Here is a 12,681-nt window from a genome sequence, read left to right as displayed (position 1 = left end):
ATCCATTGCACAGTCTATGGACAAATGGTCATCTAAGCTCCTTGAGGCTTTGCAGTCCAGACCGGGCTCTTCACAGGCCCCGGCCCCTGTTAGTTTGTCTCCTCCAGGCCCCTCTCGGTCCCAGGCGGAGGACTCCTGCCCGGATCGCAGCCCCAGGCTGGCTAAGCGGCCTCGCTGGGACTCTTCCCCGGCCTCCTCACGCTGCTCTGGATCCCAGCTTGATGACTCTCAGGAAGACGAGGCGGACGTGGGAACTCAGGGCTCTGACCCTGACTTCACCCTTAACCTTGATGCCCCTGAGGGGGACGCCTTGGTAAATGATCTTATCTCGTCCATCAACCAGGTGCTGGATCTCTCACCTCCACCTCCTCCTGCAGAGGAGCCGGCTTCTCAGCAGGAGAAACACCAATTTCGATTCCCCAAACGTACGCGCAATACGTTTTTTGATCACTCTAACTTCAGGGACGCTGTCCAGAAGCCCAGAGCGGTCCCGGACAAGCGCTTTGCTAAACGGCACACTGACACGCGTTACCCCTTTTCACCTGAAGTCGTTAAGGGCTGGGCACACTCCCCCCAAGGTGGATCCTCCAGTCTCTAGATTGGCTGCTAGGTCCGTTGTGTCTGTTGCCGATGGCGCATCCCTGAAGGATGCCACTGACAGACAGATAGAGCTCTTGGTGAAGTCTATTTATGAGGCCACGGGCGCGTCTTTCGCCCTGGCCTTTGCGGCCGTGTGGGCTCTCCAAGCAATCTCGGCATGTCTGACTGAGATTAATGCCGTCACGCGGAATTCTGCTCCGCAGGTTTCTTCCTTGACCTCTCAGGCATCAGCATTTTCGTCCTACGCCATGAACGCCGTCCTGGACTCCGCTAGCCGTACGGCTGTGGCATCCGCTAACTCCGTGGCAGTCCGCAGGGCCATGTGGCTGCGCGAATGGAAAGCAGACTCTGCTTCCAAAAGGTTCTTAACTGGTTTGCCTTTTTCTGGCGACCGTTTGTTTGGCGAACGGTTGGATGAGATTATTAAGGAATCCTCGGGAAAGGACTCCTCCTTACCCCAGTCCAAACCTCAGAGACCTCAGCAGAGAAAAATCCAATCGAGGTTTCGGTCCTTTCGTCCCTCCGCCAAGACCCAATCCTCGTCGTCCCACCGGCCGGAGAAAGGCCAGAGGAACTCCTATGCGTGGCGGTCCAAGTCACGCCCCCAAAAGGCCGCGGGAGGCACTGCCTCCAAGACGGCCTTCACATGACTCTCGGCCTCATCTAACCACATCCTCGGTCGGTGGCAGGCTCTCCCACTTTGGTGACGCCTGGTGGCCACACGTTCAAGACCGATGGGTGAGAGACATTCTGTCTCATGGTTACAGGATAGAGTTCAACTCTCGTCCTGCGGCTCGTTTCTTCCGAACCTCCCCCACCCCCCGCACAGGCCGCCGCACTTTTTCAGGCAGTGGACGCTCTAAAGATAGAGTGAGTTGTGATTCCCGTTCCCTTTCAGGAACGTGGTCGCGGATTTTACTCCAACTTGTTCGTGGTGCCAAAAAAGGACGGGTCATTCCGTCCCGTTCTGGACCTCAAGCTGCTCAACAGACATGTGAGAACCAGACGGTTTCGGATGGAATCTCTCCGCTCGGTCATCGCCTCGATGTCACAAGGAGACTTCCTAGCATCGATCGACATCAAAGATGCTTATCTCCATGTGCCGATCGCACCCGAACATCAACGTTTCCTGCGTTTCGCCATCGGGGACGAACACCTCCAGTTCGTGGCATTGCCTTTCGGCCTGGCGACAGCCCCACGGGTTTTCACCAAAGTCATGGCATCCGTCGTGGCGGTCCTGCACTCTCAGGGCCACTCGGTGATCCCTTACTTGGACGATCTCCTAGCCAGGGCCTTTTCTCTGGTGGCGTGTCAACGAAGTCTTACCATCACTCTGGCGAGTCTCCAGCAGTTCGGGTGGATCATCAATTTCCCGAAATCCAAGTTGACGCCGACCCAATCACTGACTTACCTCGGGATGGAATTTCATACCCAGCCAGCGTTAGTCATGCTACCGCGGGACAAACAGCTTTCTCTGCAGGCGGGGGTGCAGTCACTTCTTCGGAGTCAGTCACACACCTTAAGGCGCCTCATGCACTTCCTGGGGAAGATGGTTGCAGCTATGGAGGCAGTGCCGTTCGCGCAATTCCATCTACGGGCACTCCAATGGGACATTCTTCGCAAATGGGACAAGAGTGCTGCTTCCCTCGACAAGAACATCTCTCTTTCCCTCGCAACCAAAACATCACTTCAGTGGTGGCTCCTACCCACATCTCTGGCCCGGGGAAAATCCTTCCTATCCCCAACCTGGGCCGTGGTCACCAGAGACGCGAGTCTGTCAGGTTGGGGAGCGGTTTTTCTCCACCACAGGGCTCAAGGAACCTGGACTCCAGTAGAATCGTCCCTTCAGATCAATATCCTGGAGATAAGGGCAGTATATCTAGCCCTATTGGCTTTCCATCGGTGGCTGGAGGGCAGGCAGATCCGAATCCAGTCGGACAACGCCACTGCCGTCGCCTACATCAACCACCAAGGCGGCACTCGCAGTCGTCAAGCCTTCCAGCAAGTCCGGCGGATTCTGCAGTGAGTGGAAGACACAGACTCCACCATCTCCGCAGTTCACATCCCGGGCGTAGAAAACTGGGAAGCAGATTTTCTCAGTCGTCAGGGCATGGATGCGGGGGAATGGTCTCTTCACCCAGACGTGTTTCGAGAGATCTGTCGCCGCTGGGGAACGCCGGACGTCGATCTCATGGCGTCACGACACAACAACAAGGTCCCGGCCTTCATGGCACGGTCTCAGGATCACAGAGCTCTGGCAGCGGACGCTTTGGTCCAGGATTGGTCGCAGTTTCGACTGCCATACGTGTTTCCCCCTCTGGCGATGCTGCCCAGGGTACTGCAAGATCCGGTCCGAATGCCGTCGCGCCATTCTCGTCGCTCCAGACTGGCCGAGGCGGTCGTGGTATCCGGATCTGTGGCATCTCACGGTGGGTCAACCGTGGGCACTTCCAGACCGCCCAGACTTGCTGTCACAAGGCCCGTTTTTCCATCTGAATTCTGTGGCCCTCAACCTGACTGTGTGGCCATTGAGTCCTGGCTCCTAGCGTCTTCAGGGTTATCTCAGGATGTCATTGCCACCATGAGACAAGCCAGGAAACCAACGTCTGCTAAGATCTATCACAGGACTTGGCAAATCTTCTTATCCTGGTGCTCTGATAACGGTTTTCCTCCATGGCCGTTTGCATTACCCACATTTCTTTCATTCCTTCAATCTGGAATGGACAAGGGTTTGTCCCTCGGCTCTCTCAAGGGCCAAGTGTCGGCACTCTCCGTGTTTTTTCAAACGCATCTAGCCAGGCTTCCGCAGGTCCGCACGTTCCTGCAGGGGGTTTGCCACATGGTTCCACCTTACAAACGTCCGTTGGAACCTTGGGATCTTAACAGGGTCCTGACGGCTCTTCAAAAGCCGCCTTTTGAGCCGCTGCGGGATGTCTCTCTCTCCCGTCTTTCTCAGAAGGTGGCCTTCCTGGTGGCAGTCACATCACTTTGCAGAGTGTCTGAGCTTGCAGCACTGTCATGCAAAGCTCCCTTCCTGGTTTTCCACCAGGATAAGGTGGTTCTGCGTCCTGTCCCGGAATTTCTCCCTAAGGTGGTATCCCCTTTTCATCTAAATCAGGATATCTCCTTGCCTTCCTTTTGCCCTAATCCAATTCACCAGTGTGAAAAGGATTTGCACTCTTCGGATCTAGTGAGAGCACTCCGGCTCTACGTGTCTCGCACGGCGCCCCTGCGCCGTTCAGACGCGCTCTTTGTCCTTGTCGCTGGCCAGCGTAAGGGATCTCAGGCCTCCAAGTCAACCTTGGCTCGGTGGATCAAGGAACCGATTCTCGAGGCCTACCGTACTTCTGGGCTTCCGCTCCCTTCAGGGTTGAAAGCCCATTTTACCAGAGCCGTTGGTGCGTCCTGGGCATTGCGGCACCGGGCGACGGCTCAGCAGGTGTGTCAGGCAGCTACGTGGTCTAGTCTGCACACTTTCACGAAGCACTATCAAGTGCATACCTATGCTTCGGCAGACGCCAGTCTAGGTAGGCGAGTCCTCCAGGCGGCGGTTGCCCACCTGTAAGAGGGGGCCGTTTTTCGGCTCTTTTTATTGAGGTATTGCTTTACCCACCCAGGGACTGCTCTTGGACGTCCCAATTGTCTGGGTCTCCCAATGGAGCGACAAAGAAAAAGGGAATTTTGTTTACTTACCGTAAATTCCTTTTCTTCTAGCTCCTATTGGGAGACCCAGCACCCGCCCCTGTGCCCTTCGGGCTGGTTGTTCTTTTGTATACACATGTTGTTGATGTTGATTTGTTCTTTGGGTTCATGGTCTTCAGTTCTCCGAACATCCTTCGGATTGAATTTACCCTAGACCAATTTATAAGTTTTCTCCTTCCTTCTTTTGCACCAAACTGAGGAGCCCGTGATCCACGGGAGGGTGTATAGGCAGAGGGGAGGGGTTACACTTTTTTAAAAGTGTAATACTTTGTGTGGCCTCAAGAGGCAGAAGCTATACACCCAATTGTCTGGGTCTCCCAATAGGAGCTAAAAGAAAAGGAATTTACGGTAAGTAAACAAAATTCCCTTTTTTTTAGATTTGGCTGTCTTAGGATGATATCTGTTAGTGCAGGTAACTATTACTGTGCAAAATTATTAGGCAACTTAATAAAAACCAAATATATTCCCATCTCACTTGTTTATTTTCACCAGGTAAACCAATATAACTGCACAAAATTTAGAAATAAACATTACTGACATGCAAAAACAATACCCCAAACAATTGGTGACCAATATAGCCACCTTTCTTTATGATGATGCTCAACAGCCTACCATCCATAGATTTTGTCAGTTGCTTGATCTGTTTACGATCAACATTGTGTGCAGCAGCCACCACAGCCTCCCAGACACTGTTCCGAGAGGTGTACTGTTTTCCCTCCCTGTAAATCTCACATTTTATGAGGGACCACAGCTTCTCTATGGGGTTCAGATCAGGTGAACAAGGAGGCCATGTCATTATTTTTTCATGTTTTAGACCTTTACTGACAGCCACACTGTGGAGTAGTTGGATGCATGTGATGGAGCATTGTCCTGCTTGAAAATCATGTTTTTCTTGAACGATACTGACTTCTTCCTGTACCACTGCTTGAAGAAGTTGTCTTCAGAAACTGACAGTAGGTCTGGGAGTTGAGCTTCACCCGAAAAGGTCCCACAAGTTCATCTTTGATGATACCAGCCCATACCAGTACCCCACCTCCACCTTGCTGGCGTCTGAGTCGGAGTGGAGCTCTCTGCCCTCTACTGATCCAGCCTCTGGCACATCCATCTGGCCCATCAAGAGTCACTCTCATTTCATCAGTCCATAAAACCTTTGAAAAATAAGTCTTAAGATATTTCTTGGCCCAGTCATGACGTTTTATCTTATTTTTCTTGTTCAAAGGTAGTCATTTTTCAGCCTTCCTTACCTTGGCCATGTCCCTGAGTATGGCACACCTTGTGCTTTTTGATACTCCAGTAACGTTGCAGCTCTGAAATATGGCCAAACTGGTGGCAAATGGCATCTTGACAGCTTCACGCTTGATTTTCCTCAATTCATGGGCAGTTAGTTTGAGCCTTTTTTGCCCAACACGCTTCTTGTGACCCTGTTGGCTATTTGCCATGAAACGCTTGATTGTTCGGTGATCACGCTTCAAAAGTTTGGCAATTTCAAGACTGCTGCATCCTTCTGCAAGACATCTCACAATTTTGGACTTCAGAGCCCGTCAAATCTCTCTTCTGACCCATTTTGCCAAAGGAAAGGAAGTTGCTTAATAATTAAGCACACCTTATATAGGGTGTTGATGTCATTACACCACACCCCTCCTCATTACAGAGATGCACATCACCTGATTTACTTAACTGGTAGTTGGCTCTCAAGCCTATACAGCTTGGAGTAGGACAACATGTATAAAAAGTATCATGTGATCAAAATACTCATTTGCCTAATAATTCTGAACACAGTGTATATACACTATATAACAAAATAAGTACACCCCTCACATTTTTGTAAATATTTTATTTTATCTTTTCACTTGACAACACTGAAGATATGACACTTTGATACAATGTAAAGTAGTCAGTCTACAGCTTGTATAAGAGCATCGGAAGCGATATGCTAATGACCCTCAACTGTGAGGGTCAGCCGAGTGTGATGCGACTGTGATCCAACCTTTCGATCCGATTACAGCTGCGGAGAACAGGGAGGGAGAACTCTCTCCCTCTCCTCCACTGCCTGTCTCTGCGTACATCGTACTGCACTCGGATGACATATGAGTGCAGTGCGATGTTTCACACGCAGCCATAGACTTGAATGAGTGCGTGTGAGCCGAGACTTCCTGCAAAACGATTCATTTCTCTGGTATGAGAAATCAATTGCAGATGGACACTGCCCCATAGTTTTGCCCTGGTGCGAGTGCAGTCCAATGTTTTATCAGATTGCACTCGGCTATGTTAACTGCAAGTGAAACTGAGCCCTAACAGTGTAAATTTGGTGTGACTTCTAAATAACTCAGCACACATCCATTAATGTCTAAACCGATGTCAACAAAAGTGAGTACATCCCTAAGTGAAACTGGCCAAATTGTGTCCAAAGTGTGAATATTTTGTGTGGCCACCATTATTTTTAAGCACTTCCGTAAAGGGTTATTCCCATCTCCAAGATCCTATCCCAATATATAGTAGGTGCAATAATAGTAATATTAGCAAATACCTCCAATTAGAAATGTAGTATAGTTCTCCTGATTCACTATGTCGCTTACGTCATGTACAGGACATCACAGGACCTTAGGTATTCATGGTTAAGACCACGCATTAGTGACAGTTGCACAGTACCATGGATACCTAATGCCCTGCACATGAAGTAAGTGAATTAGAAGAACTATACTACATTTCTAATTGGAGGTATTTGCTAATATTATTACATCTACTACACATTGGGATAGGATCTTCGTGATGGGAATAACCCTTTAACTCTCTTGGGTATGGAGTTCCCTGGAGCGTCGCACTTGACGACTTACACTTCTTTCTCCATGATGACATCACGGGGCTGGTGGATGTTAGAGATCTTGTGCTTCTCCGCCTATGAATAATGACCTTATTTGTATGGTCCGAAATGCGTAAGGTGACATGTTGCCTTTCCATTTTTTTAAATGAATTTTATGACTTTTTGGATTTTAATTATCCTACAATAAAGAGCGTTTTAAATTTTCCCTTTCCAAGTAGCAGAGACTCGGACACAGATGGATCCTTTTGCAACTTGCTTTTCGTGGTCGTGTTTACTTGGTTCTTTGCCGCCCTATTACTTTGTGATGCGCAGCAAACTTTGTATAGCTGGGACATAGTCGCTACAGTTTCTAGTCTAGGTTTTTTTTTCCGTTTTAGCCAGAATTTATTCAAAACGTATGGTAAATATAATATAAGGACCTGTACTTTTCCTTGTTGCCGGATTCACTTTTGACTTCAGCATAAAAAACTGTATAAGGCCCTGTGCGCACTGGAAAACAGAATTTTCTTAAGAAAATTCTGCAGGGTCTGAAAGATTACCGCACCCGTGGTAAAAAACCGCGGCAAACCGCACCCGAAAACTGCATGTGGTTTGCCGTGGTTTTACCGCGGTATTGTTCTTGGTATTGCCGCAGTTTTGCCGCGTGCGGGTTGGTATATGTGCTTTAATGCATTCCATGCAATAAATCACATTGGGAAAAAAAAAGGTAATTTCCTACTGAGATAGAGAGTAGATAGATAAATAGATAGAGGAATAGATAGATAGATAGACAGAAGGATAGATAGAGGGATAGATAGAGTCCCTGTGAGCACACGCTGCATTTCTCCCGAGCGGTAATGTGAGTTCATATTACCGGCCATGGGAAATGCCCTGTGGTTACCTCTGCTGTCTCGTTGCGAGGCTGCATTCAGCCTGTGTCTGTGTCACTCGCTTCTGGATGTAAGCAGCGCAAGACGTGAATTACGCCGGAGCTGTGTTTCGGGGGGGTTGATAAACGGGTGAAAGAGGAGGCTTTTTTGTGTTTAATTTAAAATAAAGGATTTTTCGGTGTGTGTGTTTATTCACTTTACTTACGGGTTAATCATGTCAGCTGTCTCATAGACGCTGCCATGATCAAGCCTGGAGTTAATGGCGGCGATCTGCTGCCATTAACTCGTTATTACCTGGATAGCCACCGCATCACGGCATCTGGAAGAGCCAGGGACACTCATGCATTATGTGACAGTCCCGGGGCAGCTGCGGCTGATATTCTCGGCTGCAGGAGGAGGGGGGACATTAACCCTGCCCCCCGCCCTCCCCAGCCTGAGAATACCGGGCCGCCGCTGTGTGCTTACCTCGGCTGGAAGGTAAAAATACGGCGGAGCCCACGTGTTTTTTTTTTTTCTATATTTCCGTTTGATTTCTATGTGTATTCTATATGTCTGTGTGTGAGTGATGTCTGTGTTCTATGTCTGTGTCTGTGATGTGTGTGTGTGTGTGTTTACTCTCTGCTCCGCTTCCTCTTCCTGTAATGACATCACTTCCCTGTGGGATTTCACGATTACATTGCAGTCAATGGCGTGAAATCCCGCAAGGACCTGCGGAAAAGAAGTGACATGCAATTGTTTTTGCTGCGGGAATCCCGCAGCAAAACATGCAGCTGTCAAATTCCGCATAGTGTGCACAGCATTTTTTTTCCCCATAGGTTTTGCTGGTGAATCACTGCAGAGATGTTATGAACATTTTCTGCAGTGACACATGCAGCAAAACCGCAGGAAATCCGTGGGAAAAACCGGTAAGTGCGCACAGGTTCTAACACTTGCATGTGTAAGTCAAAGGAGAAGACACACTCCTCATTACGTGTACGACTCTCTTTTTTTGGTCCTCTGATTTCCCTCATATAGTTCCTTTCTTTCCTTAGGCGAATGGATACAATTTCCTGAACGTCGACCACGGACAGGCGGTGTTGCTTCTGAAGAAGTTTCAGAGTGCAGTCGAGCTGATCGTTCTACGGGACGGAGCCGTGTAAAGAAACCCAACGAGGAACGGAAAGCCAGCAAATGTGTCAAGAGACTAATTAGTATCAAAACTCAAAACTATTTTTCTATGTATATACGTAAAAAAAAGCAACATAGAGAGAGAGAAAAAAAACAAATCTGAACATGCACTTGGATTTTGATAAAAAGATATACAATTTATACAGAGATGAACTGTGGGTCGTGAACCACTGCGGGTGAAAGTCGGGTGCAGATGCCTCGCCGTCTGGGTGTTTGAATGTTTGCTAAGCCTCGCTTGCAAGAACAAACCTGTGTCGTTTTTGTACAGAATGTAGGTCTATTTTTGGATAATGTGTATTACTAAAATCTGTACAATAGGAGGAGAAGAAAAAAAAAGCCTCAACTGTAGCGATGCGCAGGTGAATGGCAGAGCCGTCTCTTCTGTATGTGTAAGCCTTTCTCTCTTCACATCTGGTATAACATTTTTATTATTTTATTTTATTTTTTTTAATATATTTTTCTGAATTGAAAAACCACTCGTGTGGAGTCAGGCAGGGTGATTTTTACGTTGGCTTTGCTATGTGTAAATGGTTTAGTAAATGGTGAAGCAAAGTGGCGCATGCGGTTAGCCCGGCAATGGAGCCACCTGTCCTATCTGATTTCATGCAGGAAATAAGTGCTCTTTTCTTAGATCATGGGGGGGAGGGGGTCTCAATGCCGAAAGCAACTTTTATTTTCTTCTTTTTCAAGGCACAGACAACATTTTTTTTTAAATAACTGCAATTTCGATAGCATTTTGATATTTTAGAAGTGAGGTTTTTTTATGTACATTTTTTTTTTTATTTTTTATTTTTTATTGTAATGATACATTTACGGTGAGGTGTGTTTACATATTTTTTGGAATTTATTTTCCACATCTGTTCACATGTAATATAAAACGTGCTGTCCTGGCATAGCTCAGCCCGGGTCATACCAGACAAGAGCGGGGGATCAGCCTGGACTAGAAGCATTATTCATGGTGCCTGATTTGTCATCTTTTGAGACATAGATTTCCAAAGTTGATTTTCTTTTTTTTTTCTTTTTTTTTGTAATCGCCTTCAATTTTAATTTTTTTACGAGTGTCCCAGACTGTCCCAAATAGGACTCTGTGCCAGGTGGGGGTCATCTTCATTAGTAAGCCTTATTAGGGTATGTGCACACAATTTTCTATCCAAGCAAACCCAAGTTTTTAAAGAGCAGGACAGTTCCAAGAAACGCCATCGTTTTTGGGTTTTTTTTGCACATTATCTGAGAGTTATTCAATGTTTCTGACAGCTGGTGTTTTTTGTTTGTTTGTTTTTTAGCATCTTGGGGCCTCTCTTATTGGCATTTTCCAGATTTTATTTATTTAAGTAAATTTAACAATGAAGAACAGTGGTTATTCCAGCAGAAACTTTCAAAAAGACCCCCTGGCATCATTTAACCCTAGAACGCATACCTGGGGCCTTGCAGGCCTGCTAGGTTACTTGTTTTCTATGGTTGCGCGTTCTAGGGTTAACGAGGACCAACCACCTGGATTTTATTATATAAACTAAAGCAAGTGCTATACTGGGGCTATCGTGCTGATTCTTTACATACCTTTTGGGCGGCATGGTGGCTCAGTGGTTGGGCAGCATGGTGTCTCAGTGGTTAGCACTGCAGTCTTGCAGGGCTGGGGTCCAGAGTTCGAATCCCACCAAGGACACCATCTGTAAGGAGTTTGTATGTTCTTCCCATGTTTGCGTGGGTTTCCTCCGACACTCCAAAGACCTACTTATAGGGAATTTAGATTGTGAGCCCCAATGGAGACAGTGTTCCTGTTTATCTTAGCTTTATATAAAAATAAAGATTTATTTTATTTTTTGTGAGATCGGATGTATAGTTTACTGGCGCTATCATGCTGATTCTATACATACCTTTAGTTGTGAGATCGGATGTATAGTTTCTGAAATACAGGCAAGTAAAGTTTGTGAAATTCGCTGTTACTTGATTGATAGGTGCTGCAGAATATCTAATAGGTTGGGCAGGTTTTGGTAGTTATTTCCGCCCCTGTCTGAATGCCTGTCCTTCCTCCCCCTGTCTCTTTTATTACAGGGGGAGGAAGGAGGGAGGAAGAACAGGCAGACAGGGGCGGGAATATCTAGCAAAACCAAATGCACCTATTTGATATCAGCCTGAGAATATCTATCAAGTAACAGTGCATTTCACAAACTTTACTTGCCTGTATTTCAGAAACTATACATCCGATCTCACAACTAAGGGTATGTATAGAATCATTAAAAATCTAAATAAGTTATAAAGTGTAAATACAAAAACCAGAAGGTGCAGTAATCATAAAAGGGTCAATCTCACCCGATTCTTCTCCACGGATGAATTAGGCACCAATCACATAGGCAAAAAGGCACAGGTTAGAAGATATCAGGCAGAACCAGGGTTATGATGTAGCTTATTCCCTGTCGTGCCCCATGTATAAACGTCCTCCCTGACAAGGGCAGCAACCAAGTATGCGGTCTGCCCCGCAACCTCTTAAAAAAAAGTCCTCCCGACGCATTTCCCTCTCTGTAGCAAGCGTTCATCAGGGGAGAACAAACACAAAGGTGACCTGCAGTGGCAGGGATTGGTACAAGATGCTCGAGAAAAATGTGTGTGCAAACGGACGGTGGCACCATCTATGTATAGAATCAGCACGATAGCGCCAGTATAGCACTGGCTTTAGTTTCTATAGGAAAATCCTGGTGGTTGGTCCTCTTTAAGGCTAGGAACGCATTTTGCGTTTTTACCTGCGTTTTAGGTGCATTTTAGGTCCGTTTTAGGGAAGCGCCTTTTTCTTGCCATAAGGCATGCGTTTTGATTTACCAGCAAAGTCTATGGAAAAATTGGATTTTCCGACCCCACTTTGCGTTTCTAAACGCTGCGTTTAATTTGCATATTTTGTGGCAAAAACCATGCGTTCAAAGAAGTAACATGTCAGTTGTTTTTGCCATTTTCGGTGCGTTTTGCTAACATTGGAGTCAATGAGAAATGGCAAAAAACAAGATTCCTTCAAATTCCTGCGTTTTACCTGCTTTTTCATTGCAGAAAGCATGCGTTTTGATCATTAAAATAATGATTTCATATGTCCCTTTACACACACACATAGTCCGACAATTTAAATTAAGGAAAATACTTTATTGCAATTTTTCCATAAAATATATTATCGCAATAATTTAATGAACATAATTTAATTTCTTGATTTTTTTTCTATGATTATAGATTTGCTTCTTTTTTTACCATTTTTTTTCTAAGATTTTGTCTATTTAAACTTTATTAAGCAGTGTCTTTATGTTCAAAACGCAACTATCAGAACGCAGATAAAAAGCTCTGAAAACGCATCAAATACGCAGCAAAAACGCATGTGTTTTCAGCGCTAAATTTCAGAAAAAGGCAACTTTGGTCACAACAATTAAGCCCAAAACGTGCGTTCTAAACTGCAAGTAGGTGAACGCAAAGTGCGTTCTTAGCCTTCCCGTTGACTTGTATAGGGCATCTTCATTGACCTCTTTGGAAACCTTACGCGATTAAAAA

The 12,681-nt window shown here is 46.4% G+C and overlaps 1 protein-coding gene across 2 annotated transcripts in view; it reads left to right on the top strand.

The window, feature by feature from the left end:
• Nucleotides 1–11,040, top strand: part of ERBIN (erbb2 interacting protein) — a 352,105-nt gene extending 341,065 nt beyond the window's left edge. For both annotated transcript variants that reach the window (XM_075326048.1, XM_075326057.1), the window contains one exon: nt 9,024–11,040. In XM_075326048.1, the coding sequence (XP_075182163.1) occupies nt 9,024–9,131 (108 nt within the window). In that variant the 3' untranslated portion in view covers nt 9,132–11,040. The remainder of the gene's footprint in view (nt 1–9,023) is intronic.
• Nucleotides 11,041–12,681: the final 1,641 nt, after the last annotated feature.

Source organism: Anomaloglossus baeobatrachus, chromosome 1 (assembly GCF_048569485.1).
Source record: "Anomaloglossus baeobatrachus isolate aAnoBae1 chromosome 1, aAnoBae1.hap1, whole genome shotgun sequence".
NCBI lineage: Eukaryota > Metazoa > Chordata > Amphibia > Anura > Aromobatidae > Anomaloglossus > Anomaloglossus baeobatrachus.
The sequence above is the reverse complement of the archived record's forward strand: the minus strand, read 5'-3'. Positions and strand labels throughout refer to the sequence as shown.